The sequence below is a fragment of the Mytilus edulis genome, chromosome 4 (assembly GCF_963676685.1).
Source record: "Mytilus edulis chromosome 4, xbMytEdul2.2, whole genome shotgun sequence".
NCBI classification, from domain to species: domain Eukaryota; kingdom Metazoa; phylum Mollusca; class Bivalvia; order Mytilida; family Mytilidae; genus Mytilus; species Mytilus edulis.
Genome location: NC_092347.1, coordinates 20,818,810 through 20,835,883, shown reverse-complemented (window position 1 = coordinate 20,835,883; position 17,074 = coordinate 20,818,810). Strand labels below are relative to the sequence as shown.

Below are 17,074 nucleotides of genomic sequence, written 5' to 3'. Positions count from 1 at the left end.
TGACAGTGAAGTACGATTTTCGTCCCTGTTCCGGTATATAGAGATCGTCATGACCGTCCAATTTTGCAAATCAAATGAACAAAGGCGGGTAGATGCTTCAGACAAAAATATAGCACTTTTAATTGAAATCATTCCTGGTATGAAAATTTGTTCGTTTAAATATACGTAAAGCATTTTTGTTTTGTTTCAAAGTGTCACCTTTAAGATTTCACTTATAACGGACTTCCTAACAACACTTTAAAGATAAGAATGAAGATGTGGTATGAATTTCGAATGTCAATGAGACAACTCTTCACATGAGACTTTAATGACACACAAATTAACAGCTACCGGTCGCCATATGATCTAAACAATGAGATAGGCCCATTCCGCATATAGTCCGCTATAAAAGGCCCGTAAATCTCAACTGTAAAACAATTCAAAGGAGAAAGTTATACTTAAACATTCTGATTTATCCATGTGAAAGCTATACAATCTTTATTGTAGGTTTCATCCTAGATGTTATAATGTCTACAGCTCGTATACAGGACCACTGCGATGGTCGTAGCATGTCAAATCAGCAACGAGTGTTGTGACCACACCTAAATACACCAGTCTTGATAAATATAATTACGACGTTTTGGTTTTTTTAACCAACCATCACTGTCAATTTGAGTTATATATGCAGCTTTCACCTGGGATATTTCTCGTCACAGACTTTCAGACCAGTTGGCATTTAAAAACCAATATTGTGTATTTCTTTACTTTGCAAACAAAGATATCGATCTTATCAATATAAGCAACATCCTTCATTATTAATCAGTTCAATCAAAAATATATCCTTACTTTAAACTTGAAATCGGAACATTGTTAACCAAAAATCTGAAATTATTTTAATATGGCGTTTTATGCTGTGACACTTTGCTAATGAGATTTATTAAATAAAACAAAACATGCATATAGTCTTTCTCTGTTAGTTGTGCCTTTCATACTTGTCAGCCATTCAGTAATGCATTTAAACTGACATCATGAAAAGAAACTCGTAGACGGTTCAGAAATGTGTTTGTATAATGGTACCCCTCAGGCCTGCACTCATAAATGGAATTATTAGCTGTCATTTCCGTTATTTTAACAGATTTTGTTCATGGAATTTCATATTTATATGGGTCATTTTAACTAAACCTGAACCTATCAAGATTTCACCTCTTTGTCTAAGAACTTATTTTCGTAGATATATGAGTAGATAAAAGTAAATTCTACATCTTATCTTTACCTACATTAGAAATTGACAAATATGGTCGGGCGAGATCACAGCGGAAATCACTTCAGATTCTCAAGTGTGAGCATTCCATTGTTATGTGGCAGCTACCACCAACGTCTACATACGGAGTTTATATTCCCAATTGGTACGACTTAAAATGCTTTAATTTCATTTCATATTACTAGTATGTTTCCTTGATGGAGAATTGCTGCTTACAAGGAATCTATTGAAGAAAAAGTTAAACTTAAGATGAAATGGAAATCATCACGTCGATAGTTTTACGGTTGCCATTACGAGTTGTTACAGTTGTTACGAAAATGACCGACCGAATTATTCTTATCACCGGGTTTGCACTAACATTAACAACACCGAATAATTTCACAGACCAAATTGCCATACTTCTGCCTAAGCGGAAACTGGCAAACAAACCCATCACATTGCGGACAGACACATCATCAATTTCATACTACTAGTATATGCAAGTGTAGTTTGCATATTCTAACGATCCGGGAATCAATTTTGATCAGACTCAATCTCTTATACAATATAGATATTTCAATAAACAAAAATTCAAAGATTATCAGACATCGAATGGTCATTTAGTAAAACGTTAAACAGATAAAATAGTTTTAAATTAAATAGAAAAAAAATATATAGAATAATTAAAAATGAATACTTTAGGCGGAACTCATAGGCACACACTATCCTTAAATATTGAAGGGTCTAAAGTTCCTCTGTACATCTCCGCACAACAGTGAGACAGATGTTTATGGGAGGTAATGGCTTTGCCGCTGTACAGAATGTATATTAATGTTCTCCCTCATCCAGATAGAATATAGGGATGCTCATCCCGGAGGTTTATGGAGAGCCTCACTGTTCTTGAGCATCAAGGATACCTTGGAAAAAATTATCAGAGATGTTTTTAATATCTTAATTTTGGCCTACACTGGAAGAGATTTCTGGGGTATTCACTTCTTATCGTCATTTAGCTTTTCCAATAGGCAGTAAAACCTATTCTAAAAAGGGGTGTCAGCTTGGCTGTTTTGAATGTACGAGTACGATGAATTCGATGGCTCGTGAATGAAAGGTGTCATAACTCTTTGCTTGCTAAAAGGCCTCTACAAACATCTTAAAGAGTCCGCACGTTGTTTTATACACTTGGCAAATGTCTGCCCAAATCTTACTTAGATTATCGTCATAAATATGCATAACATATTTTCCACTGAACGCTAAAACGAAGGGGAAATAATACAATTGACATACTATTTCTGACCATATTGGAGAAAAATGTGGAGAATTAAAGGACTTTAAGAACATTTTGAAATTTAATTTTATTTATATACATTCTCAACCCGGGATTAAATGATAAATGATATTCTAATTTTAACGTTACCTTTTATAGACTTAAAATGATATTAGTAGTCGTCATACTATGGTTAACGTCAATCAATTGTTTTATATATATACAAGTCACATTTCCTGAAGATCTGTGAAAGCAGTGAAAGTACTAGTGAAAATGATGAATTGAAACTGTTATTATCTTTTAATAATTTTCTTATATACATATATATATATATATCACCCTTTTCTATAGGCTGTCAAAAATGGACTAGTTCTTCATCCGGTATCTACTTATTACTTGAAAACTAAAACCAATCAATCAATCAATCAATCAATCAATCAATCAATGAGCAATAAATTTTTCACATAGATACGGATTACTTCATATTAAACCCTATGAATGCTGAGAATGACTTTTTGTGCCCTCCTGCAATGTGATATCCCAACTTTGTTTTCCTTAGCAAGGTCAACATGGTAGGTTGTGTGTGTATATTGTCCATTACAGACGTATTTGGGGATTTTTTTAATGACCATAAGTTCTTGACAAGTTGTAGGCGGTGTAAGGTAGATTTGAATAATACTTATATATTTAATTATCATTTTGTTTATTTTCGAAACCATTCAAACATAGCTATATAATAGATTACCCATTTCTTATATCTTCATTTACACAATGCTATATAAACTGCTAAGATATAAACTGTTCAGATTTTACACGGATATATACACCAAACCAGATATACGCCTTATTCATGTTATTGTTATAGTTTGTAGTAGAGTTATCGTTCTTTTTAACCATTAGCCATACTTAGCATATTGCTGTAAACAAATTTAAATTATAAGAAATATCTGTTTATCGGGCCTCAAAAGATGAATTTTAACGTTCAAATATCTGGTGCTTCAACAGAAATACAAATAGGAGAGTCAGGCATTGTGTATTCCACGAGAAAAGAAGAACGTAAGTATATATATATATAGCCATCAAATCTCGAGCATCAAATACAGGTAACAGTTATACATATATATATTTTTTTCTGTATGAGATCATGAAGTAGCTATTTATAGATTAAAAGTATAGCTTGAATGATACAGTTTTGATCAGCTGATCAACAACATAGTTGTGTAGCCAACAACTAATGCATATATATCATGTATAAAAATTGAAAATTACACTAATTTGAAGAGACAACGTGTTGTTTAAATTAATCATTGTTAATGTAGTCTTAGAGCATCATGATATCAGTTCGATACAAATGTCATGAATGTATATACAAATAGCATTTGAATAGGAGAGTCGGGCATTGTGTATTCCACGAGAAAAGAAGAACGTAAGTATATATAGCCATCAAATACAGGTAACAGTTATACATATATATTTTTTTCTATATGATATAGTAGCTATTTATAGATTAAAAGTATAGCTTTTGATCAGCTGATCAACAAGATAGTTGTGTAGCCAACAACTAACATGACTAATGCATATATATATGATGTATAAATATTGAAAATTACATTAATTTAAAGAGACAACGTGTTGTTTAAATTAATGTAGTCTTAAAGCATCATGATATCAGGATTGTATTCGATACAAATGTCGTGAATGTATATAATAAGTGAAGAAATTACTCCCGATAGCTTACTTCCTGATATAAAAAGGTCACTTGATAATAAACTCATTATTGACAAGTACTTTACCAACAAATTGACTATTTTTGCTTAGGGCAAACGAAAATTAGTATTGGTGTTATTGAATTCAAACCTATCCTAGAGTATATAGCGACATTCTATTCTCTTCATAGAAACTGGACGATATACCAAAATACCACGAAATGAAAGAAAATGTAAAATATGTAATATCTTAGACGATGAATTTCATTTTTTCTTCAACTGTAAAATAAATAAAAATATAAGAGAAATCTTTCTAAAATATTATATACAAAAATATGTAAATTTTAATACACTTAATTTTACTGATAAACTCGTGATAATACTTAATCCATCAACACCAAATGATGTAAAAGCAGTTGTTTCTTTTATTAAAGAGTCATTATAACTGAGGAAAGGAGAACAGTAACTGTTTTTATCATATTTCTTATAATATTGTCGAGTTTTCATTATGTTTCATTATGTTTGTTTGTCAATGTATTTGCCACAACCAAAATTGGTTTTTGTATGTTTTGCAAATAAAGATATATTTATATTAAATTATTGAGTTTGATAACTCGCCGTTGTAACTTGTTACATATATACAGTCAGAATTGGTGCATGCAAGGATTTGTATAGTTATAGACTCCTACTATACAAATCTTTGGTTCATGAGATCGCCTTGAAAATTAAAAGTGGTGTCGTACTTTAATGATAAATATAATTCGTATATTGAACGTGTAAAACTCCTAACACCACAACGAGCAGAAATATCAACATTGTCAAGTAATAAAGGTATGTAAATGTGCACTAAACATATATATAGATCCCTTCTGAAGTTTTTTTTTATCTGTTTGCTAGTGAAGGTTAAAATCAAATGACGGGTTATGCGATATACTGTTACACTATCTTTTAACTCGTTGGTCTTACTAACAAATCACATGTCATGTCAGAGTTGTATTGAGCGCCGTAACTGCATTATGGTACTTCCTTCTTTATCATGATGGGGTTTTCATGCGCGTAGCTACGTTTACGTCAAAACGCCCGGGCGTACACTTGAATTTTGAAATTTCTTTTTTTTTTATCTAAATATAATAAGAAAGACTGGTCAAAAGCACATCAGCCTTGTGCTTCTCTCTTCAATGGATTGTAATTTTCAATAAAAAGGGACTAAATTTACTTTAATCAAATAGTTCATTTCATGATATGTGTTCCAATTTTCTGTCAAAGTCTGAATCTACTGTGAATTCTGCGTACTTTTCTTATATTGAAAGCAATTCATTGTCTGCTGAGATTCGATATGCGGTTTGCATTGTTGTCGAGCATGTGACTTATGTCGCAAAAGCGAGACATAGCGTCGTCAGCGCCGTCAATATTTAGGTTCCGAATGTGGACAAAGTTTTTTGAATGACTCTCTGTTAAAAAAAATGTTTATGATCAAAAGAGTACCCAGTGCAATATAATGCAATTAGTTCTTTAATTTCCCCCACATTTTACGGATAAAGGGTATTTTTTTATTTCTTAATTACATTAACTACTTGTCGAACCTTCATCGAAGTTTATGAAAATTTGGAAGAAGTTTTTTCTATGATTAACGTCTAAAACAAAGTTTTGAAAGCATCTGTTTTCGTTCATTTTTCTGTTCTTTACTGATAGCTGGACTTTTCTTTGCGCAATTAATTGTTTTACATGCTCAATTTATAAACCTTCATAAAATGTGATATATTGGCATACGTTAAATTCCAGATCAAGAAAATATAATAAAGAAAATTTTTGATTTTTTTTTAAATTCCTTGAAAAGACTGGTAAATTGATTCACTTCTTGTGGAAAGAAATCGTGTTCCAGAATTTTTTTTATATTGCATCTCTAAGAAATATTTTTTTCGTGTTCATTAAAAGGTGCTTTTGTCGATTGTATGCTCACTCACGACTTTAAACAATTTGAAAGTAATATTGGTTTGAACGTTTTCTCTAAAACCAATGTCCGTTAGCTTCCAATTAACACGATGAATAAGTTCTCAAAATTAAACATAAAGATATACCATTTAGATTCAAAAGTATGTTACTATCAATGATTTTTTACTGACAGAAATGGTATGTCGTTCTCGATAACTCGATCGCTTTCGGGGGCTCCGTCCCCTCGAACCAACTAACAGCAGGGGGGTTGGCATTGAGCGGTTTGTCACCCCCTCAGACCCCTCGCCAAGGTTCGGGCGTACACGTAAATATGACCCAGCTACGCCACTGGTTTTTCTTTATTATGATGAGATTTTTCTCTATTATATTGAGGGTTTTCAATATTATGATGAGTTTTTTTCTCTATTATGACTAGCTTTTCTTTATTATGATTAGGATTTACTCTATTATGATGAGAAAAACCTCATCATAAAAATTAAAACCCTCATGATAATAGAGAAAAGCTCATCATAATAATGATTGTATGCTTTTCTTGTTGTTAAAGTTATATTGAGGTTAATAATATGAGGACTCACTTTTTATGGATTCGAAATCAAAATCAACATTGCATTTAGGCAGGACGATATGGATTTATAATGAAAACTAGTTTGGACTTAGATTATTGCTTTTTGAAGTAAAACCCAAGGACCATTTTTTTATCCTCGAAAGGAAAGCACAAGTTCATAAAAACATGTGATGTTAATATATCTTCAAAACAAGGACCTTTTATGTTGGATTTTTTTCTGTTTTACAGATAAGTGTCCATACGCAGATATTATATCATTGGAAAAAGTATCGAGTGACTGGAAAGCATGCAGACTTCACTACATACAAGATCATCCGTTTCCAAATCACAAATTGACGAAAGAGCATTTAGATATTAAATCAGAGGAACATGTCTTAAGAGATTTCCAGGAAACTCTTTCAAAGAAAATCAGTACAGGTGTGTTTTGTATTAATATCCTTGTATTTGATAAACAGTTGTAAACGATAAACACAATACTAGTAAGCAGTTGTTAACGGTAAACACATAACCGTTGGTAACGGTAAACACATAACAGTTGTAAACGGTAAACACATTTTTAAACAGTTGTAAGCGGTACACACGTACACAGTTGGTTCTCTAATTAGAATTTTCACGTTTGCTTTTTTTGAGAAATATAGTTTTTTTTGCCGTATAACGACTTCAGGATAAAAATAATAATTCATGATAGCAATCTCCAAGTATGTATGCTCATTTTAAATGATCTTGTTGGCTTATATTTGAAAACTTATATAACTGTATGTACATTGCATTTTTAAACAATCATTAGCCTTAGGAGGATAAATAAATGAAGTATTAATATACAAGACCAAAAAAAGGGAAGAACCCAAATAAAGTCAGAGAAAATCGTAACATAAAAAAAAGACGCCGCAGCTAATTTATTGCATTATATGAACATAAAAAGAAATAAGTTTCCTCATAAGCGTAAGAAACCGAACATACAAATACATAAGAATCCTTCAATTACACAGTCATTGATTGATTTTGTTTCTTCTTGATTGCTTAATTCCAGTCGCAAATATTTCATGAATAGTCTGACGACAATGAGCAGTCCGAACCCAGTCCGTACTGTATCAAAAGCTACGACATGTCTCAGACAATAAACACTTATTTCAGTATTTTATTTTACATTTTCGAAGTTACAAAAAGACCGCGGAAATTAGCTGTGTTTGTTAATCCAATTGGTGGAAAAGGAAAAGGTAAACAAATTTGTGATCAAACGGTGGTTCCTGTTTTGCAGCTAGCAGGGATACAGACAGATGTTGTTGGTGAGTAAATCTTACACCACGAAGTTCCTCAGAGTTAGAATGGTTGTTTATAAGTGGTACATTATTTATATATACATGCTGTGTTAGAAAGTTATCTGTTCTGTTCACATATCCGATATATCAGTTTTGATTACAGCAGATTCCAACGAGTATGAAGATATATGTAGATTCTTTGGTTAGCTTCCTTGCTAGCTCAACCATGAAATCATTATTAGGTAAGGTACACAAGCCTGTGGGTGGAGTCAATAGTTAAACAGAGAACCAATCAGAACTATAGTGACAGAATATAAACATTGTAAAACTAGTTTTACAAGTCAGTTTAAAAATAAGTTTTCAATCTAAATTTAAAATTTATTGATTCACAAGCATTTTGTAGGTGTGTTTGAATTGACAATTTTATTTCAATCAATTACTCCGTTCTTTATAAATACAGTTATGTGTATATTCTTTACAATGGTACAATCACGGCGTAAATATCCTTTTGTTGCCTTTGAATTACGATTTTTTCAAACTGCAATAGTATAAAAACAGCAAAGATAACGAATAATAGAGATGGGCCATTTTGTACATATACAAAGGGAAACTTCAAGCAAGCATTATTATTTATAGTTTCATTGCATTTTTAAAGGTAAACGGGATTTTGTGGCAAAAAAAACCCAAGATTTTTGTAGAAAATCCACAGATATTTTTGTTATAAAATTTTAAGCATAGATTACTCTCTTGATTTTCTATGATATGCTAGCGTTTAAAGTTTACAAAAGTCCTATTACAACCTTTAAATTAAAAAAATCGTGCTAAGTCAAGAAATTCGAGCGCACCCTAGAAGGTGTACTTTAATTGGTCCACATTTATATATATATTTGTTTAAACCAATATCTAAATTTCTAAACTTGTTTTTTAGGAAATCATTGCTAGCACTGCTTGCAATAATCCTCCATCTATCAAGTACCAAATGGCCAACTATGAGAGTACAACGGGGAAATGATGTGGTCTATAAAATTTCTGTTTGTTTAACATTGAATCAACACTAAATATTATCATCCTTGAACAAAACATAAACCGTAACTCCGCTTCTAATTTATTGTAATACAAAGATTTTTTTTAATTCAATCAAAGACTATAAGAAATAAAATTTAATTTGCAAAGTTATTTAGGTAAACCTGTTTGTATGAAACATACATTATTATTATAAACAGGCCATTGATATGAGTGTTTTCATTGGATGACGAATTAGTGCTATGCTCCTCCCAATTATAAGGTAATAATCATTTCATGGTTGAGCTAGCAAGGAAGCTAACCAAAGAATCTACCTGTAGCTTCATACTCGTTGGAATCTGCTATAATTATCCGTACTGGAATAAGTTATCCGTTCAAGTCAAAAATCCATCGTATGGTTCATACGTTTGCACGAAATAGTTTACCTTTATTCAAGAGCTGATAAGAAACTATACATATATACATTTATAAGAAAAAATATTTTAACAGTTTTGTTTAAATGACATGATTTATTTTTTCCAGTTTCACAAAGAGCGTTCCATTTTACAGAAATAACAGAGAACTACGACTTTAATTCGGTGGACGGGTAATTTCAGATAAACATAACTTGTCATTTTTTTTAAATAGAATAACAAGATGAAATATTATTTAAAACAAAAAAATAATTCATCATTGCAAAAGAATAATGTAGTAATTTACCAAAATTAAACAAGTGGTCAAGATATCGGTTCCTCGTTATGAAAACACGCATTGTAATTAAACAAGTGGTCAAGATATCGTCTTTGGTTCCTCGTCATGAAAACATGCATTGTAAATATTCATCTGATTGGAATTTTCTATTTAATTTGCAGTTGATAACAAAATCTTTAATTTAGTGAAGTTTTCCCTCAGTCCATGTAAAATACCAGAAAAAAATCCGTGAATTATTTATTTGACAGGTTAGTTATAATGGGAGGGGATGGAACATGTTCAGAAATTATTAATGTTCTAATGAGAAAAAGACAACAGGAAGCTGGTGTAGATTTCAACAGCAGTTCTACTCCTTTGAAAAAGATGGATTTCCCTATTGGGGTTATACCGACAGGTAAGGGAAAGCTTTAATTTTAAAGGTGATATACAACTTTAAATTTGATATACAATTTAGTACATGCATTGTCATACTAAGGTTCAAACCATTTAGTTATATGTAAAACATCATAGAACGAAAGAAACATTATTATTAATTGCATAGAGGTGCTGAAGTACATTTTGAACTATTGCTACTAAAAATATAAGTAAATTATATATTCTTAATGAGATTTTAACATCACTGATAAGTACCGTAATTGAGGTAGAATTTGGAAAATTCAACTAGAGGCTCTAAAGAGCCTGTGTCGCTCACCTTGGTCTATGTGCATATTAAACAAAGGACGCAGATGGATTCATGACAAAATTGTGTTTTGGTGATGGTGATGTGTTTGTAAATCTTACTTTACTGAATATTCTTGCTGCTTACAATTATCTTTATCTATAATGAACTTGGCCCAGTAGTTTCAGAGGGGAAGATTTTGTAAAAGATAACTAAGATTTACGAAAAATGGTTCAAATTGACTATAAAGGGCATAAACTCCTAAAGGGGCCAACTGACCATTTCAGTCATGTTGACATATTTGTAAATCTTACTTTGCTGAACATTATTGCAGTTTACAGTTTATCTCTATCTATAATAATATTCAAGATAATAACCAAAAACAGCAAAATTTCCTTAAAATTACCAATTCAGGGGCAGCAACCCAACAATGGGTTGTCCGATTCATCTGAAAATTCAGGGCAGATAGATCTTCACCTGATCAACAATTTTACTCCATGTCAGATTTGCTCTAAATGCTTTGGTTTTTGAGTTATAAGCCAAAAACTGCATATTACCCCTATGTTCTATTTTTAGCCATGGCGGCCATCTTGGTTGGTTGGCCCGGTAACGCCACACATTTTTTAAACTAGATACCCCAATGATGATTGTGGCCAAGTTTGGTTTAATTTGACCCAGTGGTTTCAGAGGAGAAGATTTTTGTAAAAGTTAACGACGACGGACGACGGACGACGGACGCCAAGTAATGAGAAAAGCTCACTTGGCCCTTCGAGCTAAAAAATAAAAAGTCTGTTCTCCACCAATTGAAACTGTTAGCGGGAATTATGACTAAATATCTTTGTTGGGATTACTATTATTAAAATATTTGAATTTTATACATTTTAGAACAGTTATTAATTTTCGCCTTATCCTAGAGTAAGCTTATTGGAACATAGTATAACTCACACAAAAGTGTCCCTGGTCATAAGATTGATATATAAGATTGGTCATTGATCGAGAAATAGACGTAAACAAATGCATGTGTTAGCCTTATCTATTGGACTTTATAAGTATCTGCATATCATTCAGTCAACTCAAAGAGGAAACATATTGAGTGTGTAAAAAAATAATAACATTTTATTTGAACAATGACTATATTCGAATTCTTTTACAGGGTCTGCTTGTGGACTTGCTAGACTTGCACATGGAGTAATGGATGTAATGACATCAGTTCTACACATTATAAGAGGTTTTTCTTATTTTGCTTTAAATTTTTGTTCATAAAATATAGGTCTGTGTACTTTTTATATAAAAAAAGTGACCTATTGTAATCTACATGTATAATTCAATACGGTTAGTACAAATGTGGTGGGAACAACTATTGATTAAGGGCACTTTTTTTAACTATTATTCATGCTTTTTGACTAGACATTTTTAGCATATTGATTTTTCAAATTCTCTCAATCTTCTTAATGGATTTAAACATGCACTGTAATAAAATTAACGGTAAGCTGCATTGAAGACCTTATACTATTAGAACTCATGTGCCTTAATATCCTTTAAATTTTATAAGAATTACTACTATATTGAAATAATAACCTTCCAACGTAAATGCAAATACTTTGTTATCTTATATACATTTTGTTTTTCACAATTTATTCAAAGTCAATTTTAAGGTTTTGTTAATTTTGACTTCTAACTAATCATAAAAAAAAACATGTTACATAAATGTCATACGTCAGACGCGTTTTTCTGGATTTACCTTTATCAGTTCGATGGAAGCCAACTATTTTAAAGCCGAGGATGTATAAGAACCGAAACTATTGAAATGCTATACGATCAAAATGAACATGAAATAGCCGAATCCATGTAAGGCCAACTGTGCCTGAGAGAGGTGAAACAATAGTTTTTTTTATAAGTGTCTTAATTCCATCCAATAAAGTTTTTAGATTGTGTTTTACAGGGACATAACTACACGCAGTTCTTTTTAGAAATATAATGAGATAAGATACATTTTATAATTTCAAGCATGCATATATTTCTTATCCACATTTTGCCAAAGGGTCAATACCTAAAATAATTTGCTTGGAAATAGCAAGGCATTATAAAATGTCAACCTTAATTTAATGAATCATAATGATGTTATAACATGAAGGTCGTGTCTTTTTAAACAAAAGTCTTTAGTTTTTAGTACTATTAACGTTACCACGTGGCAGGGGCATGGCATTATAACCATTTTTTTTTATTTGTAGGTAAAACAGACCTCTATAACACAGTTGGTTGTTATAACAACGACAAACTGGTTGGATATGGAATCATATGTTTTGGATATGTCCTCTACGCAGATATGATGTATGATACTGATGTTAACTATCGATGGATGAAAACATTTCGTTATTTATGTAAGCCATAACAAGGAACATTACTAGAGATAAATAAATTGAAAGCAATTAAAATTTATTTCGATAACTTTTGTTTAACTTGTCCTTTTTCGTTTCCTTTCAAATTGTCTTGTTATTTGCACAACTTCTATATTAGAACAATCAACATTAACATAAGATTCGAATTCCTGCTGTCTATCTGAATTAATAGTAGTATCTATTTAAAGTGACTTGAAGGTTTTTTTAGCGGGGTGAAATGTACTTGAAATATTGTACATGTATATTTATGTCATACACAATGTCATCATAATAAGCATATTGGTATTGTATTGTATTGTTCTATATCGTGTATCTAAATTACCATTGTAGATGTGCCGTTCATGCGCATGTTTTTAAAACAATTCAGAGAGTTGGAAGTGGAAATAACATACGAATATTTGTAAGTTAAATTGTAATATAGATATATATTTTAAAGTTCAGCCTTAAATTAAATAAATGACCTAGTGATGTATGAGCAATGATTTAATACATATCTGCCATCGACTACATTGATTTCCTTGTTACTGTTTCCAATAAAGTCTGTGTCAAATGAATACACAATTACTGTGATCTGAATATATATAACGCAGAGAAAAGCAAACATATTGTATTTGAAAAAGTAAAAAGGTTCGATCTTATAAAAATCTACACATACGCAAAAACGAAAAGATAGAATTATCAAATCAAGGAACAACTTGTACACTTCACACTGATTCATACACCAATGTAAATAAAGGCACCAGTAGTATACCGCTATAAACAGTGTTGATTCCAGACCAGAAAAAAACAACAGACAACGAATACGTTGTGTAATATGTGTTTGTTTTATTGTTATCTAGAGAAGATAGAGATTCAGGTGATTTAACTGATGAGACAAAGGCTAATTTGAAAGGTTAGTTTTAGTGATATTTGTAGTTTAAATAACTTATAACATGAAATGCCAGATGCAATATGATATTGAGTAACATGTTATCTTAAGTTTTGGTGCTATTTCTATCGTACCTGAATGATTAAACCTGTCTTATTCTGATTGAAAAAAGAGAATAAAAAAAAATAAAGTGATGCTCAAACTTCTATATCGAAATCAAACTGACATAGTCATGACAAAATAAAAAAAAAAACGACGAAAAAAAAGGGCTGTTCGGAAAACACAAACGTCACCGAAAACCTGTTGTTGTAATTTCAGGAAAAAATGAGCTCTTAAACAATCCTTGTCCTTCACCAGTTTTCTCACATTTTTCAGAATATTTTATGTAGCAGTGAGCTATTTTGGAATATTTGCATGTATACTTGTTTGTTTACAGTAACAGAGACGAAAAGAATAACAAATATAATAGGTGGGACGGACGACTTAGATTTTGAAGACCGACCTTATGATAAACAACCTGCAAAAAAAGACCAATTCTTTTTGTTAGATTATACTATGTGCGGTAAATGGGCTATGGCCAAGCATTTTGTCAATCTGTATCAACTAACTCAGGAGCATGTAAGTTATGCATAGCAGTTGTATAGAAAGTGTATGAGAAAAATAATTATTTCTGACATTTTTCATTTGCATTAAATATATATGTATATATGTATATATTTAAATAGGAAATTAAAGTATCATTAATATCAATTTTATTGGGAAATACATGTATGATATGCAAGCACTTATTGAAATATGGGTTATTGTGTGACAGGACATAATGTCTGCGAGTAGAATTATAGATCTTTGAATAATGCTTTTTTCTATCATCAAATTGCTGGACATATTTTTTTGAGTTTTGTTGATTGATTTTTTCGCAGAAATTTGGTATTCGAATGGATACTTGTTGTTCACCATTTCTGTCCGAATGTTTTTATTTACTTATTCAATGCAGAATTCATGCAGAATATTCTCGAAGACAAAAAAGAGAAAGAAAGTTAACCCGTTTGAATTCGAAAGTTTTAAAAGGTTTTAGCATATTTTACATGATAAAAGAGATTTCAGTCAGATTTTGTTGTTTTTATATATATACAATGTTCAAAATGCCTAACAAACACAACATAGTGAGCACAGTTAAAAGGATTTTGCCAGATGGGATTTGGAAGGCTTCTGTTGTTTATCTACTTTTTTTCCTTTTTGTGTATATGGAAAGTCAATGTTTTGTCAGTAAATCAAATCAGATCATTACAAATATTTTCCAAAAATATTTTTTTCCCTTCGTTTCATACTTTTTTGTTGTTTACATTCATTGAATTTCTTATAGCTGGATTCGGTGAAACATTTTGTGAGTTTCAAGAAAATAAAATCTGTACGTATTAGAGCCACGGAAAATAATGATCCTAGCCAGAATGAAATGAATCTAAGGTTCAACATTGATGGAGAGAGTCACCAAATAGAAACACCGGACGTATATATCAAGTAGGTCAAAAATAAAATCACAAAAATAATGAACTCCGAGAAAAGTCCCAATCGGAAAGCCCTAATAAAATGGCAAAATCAAAAGCTCAAACACATCGAACGAATTGTCAACAACAGTCATTCCTGATTTCGTACAGAAATTTTCTTCAGTAGAAAATGGTAAATTAAACCTGATTTTATAACTATCTAGGTAAACGATTATTCGACCTTAACGGTATTTTGATTACATATTTAAAGTGTTGTTCATATTTATAGAACGATCATCATTCTTTTCTTCCAATTAATTATACAATGTGAAATTTCATTCAAATGCACTACGAACAAGGAAAAAATATCGGAAGGTTACTTTTGTTTTGTTACATTCACATCTTCAGTAGTTTAGATGGTAAACACTGTAAAGATCATGAGATATATCGGACACACGGATATAGATAAATCATCCATGAACTTTATTTATCATATATGGTGACACTATTATTAAATAAACTATAACAAATGCTTATTCGTATTTAATGCCCTTTAAACTTTAAATCAGTTTCTCGATCGTTAATTTTAAATCACCACTTCATTGTGATTGCAATAAAAGGCCCTTACATGAAAATATGATACCCAACAGCCTATTTTACAACAAAACAATTTTAAGAAAAACAAATATGGCAGACATGAAAAAAAGACCATCACTGAACTACAGGCTCCCGACTGATAATATTATACCGTCCTGAACATGCATGCAATATTTTAAACTGGACGTTAAGCAACCAACATTCAATATAGCTCAATACAATATAACAGAGAATTACAGAATGTGGCGGGGTTTAACATGTTTATATATGATTGTTAACTTTGAAATATAAGTCAATTCATTAATTAATTAAACGTTTAACTTCTTGATTTCAGATTGTTTCCTCGATGTTTAACATTATATACATCATACATTGGATCACGGAGATGGCGCTAGACAACCAATGCTAATGGATGGAACAATCAACATTAATCGCAAATTTTAGATTTCAAACTTCAACTTACAATTACATGAAGTTTTAGTATATTTTAAAGAATTGATGTAAAGTATTTTTTAAATTGATATTTTGCCATTCAAATACTATCAATTTGGTGCAAACTAGAATCAGCAGGGATGCTGAAGTCATAACATTGAAAGCCAAGACTGTATAAAAACCTACATTCGTGAGGGGTTCCTTGTCGCACCATTACCTAACAAGAATATCCAAATCAAAGAGAGAGTTGGAAATTTTGGTTTTATACGATTCCTGTATTTATCATTAGAATATATAATTATTAAAGCATGTTGTAAATCGTTTAATCACCAACTCACTTATCACTAAGCTGATGATACTCTTTGGAGATCAACAGTCAACCAACAGAGGTATTGTTTCCGTGCTAGAAAAAATAACAACTTGAATTCGAGGCGCGTGGCAGGTGTACTATACGAATTGGCAACGTCATGAACAATTAGCTATTATGTTTTTTCTACAATATCGTTGACTATTATCATTTAAATTTGATTGATTTAGTGTAAACTTTAATACATCACGAATTTGACCTCACAGAATTATTGTATATGTACATGCAAAAGAAATAGACGATTCTGTTTATTAAAAATAAAAACGAAATTCTGTTTGTTTCAATTACTTTATATACATATTTGTATGGTGTGCATGGCACTGGGAGAAGTGTGCTGATCAAAGTCACGCTTTTCACAACTGCAAAATTTGTATAAAATGCAAAGGTTCCCTTCGATATTTGAATAAACGTCCTAACAACATGTACGAAAATAGTGTAAAGGTCTTCTCTCGTTTCATGTTCTGTCATTTGTATGTATGTGATAATCCTCGATTTAATGATGTGGGCCGGTTGAATTATTTAAAAAAAAAATTTAATCTACATGCCATGCACTTCACATTAATATATCGTGTAGAACGCAACATGTAGTT

At 31.3% G+C, this 17,074-nt stretch overlaps 1 protein-coding gene across 1 annotated transcript; it reads left to right on the top strand.

Annotated features, from left to right (window-relative positions):
- Nucleotides 1-3,353: 3,353 nt before the first annotated feature.
- Nucleotides 3,354-16,758, top strand: LOC139519189 (uncharacterized). The gene is made up of 12 exons (XM_071311053.1): nucleotides 3,354-3,539; nucleotides 6,936-7,124; nucleotides 7,865-7,993; nucleotides 9,512-9,575; nucleotides 9,928-10,073; nucleotides 11,491-11,565; nucleotides 12,569-12,718; nucleotides 13,067-13,136; nucleotides 13,576-13,628; nucleotides 14,041-14,222; nucleotides 14,968-15,122; nucleotides 16,020-16,758. The coding sequence occupies exons 1-12, from the start codon at nucleotides 3,452-3,454 to the stop codon at nucleotides 16,078-16,080; spliced, it is 1,362 nt and encodes a 453-aa protein (XP_071167154.1). The 5' UTR covers nucleotides 3,354-3,451; the 3' UTR covers nucleotides 16,081-16,758.
- The last annotated feature ends 316 nt before the right edge of the window (nucleotides 16,759-17,074 follow it).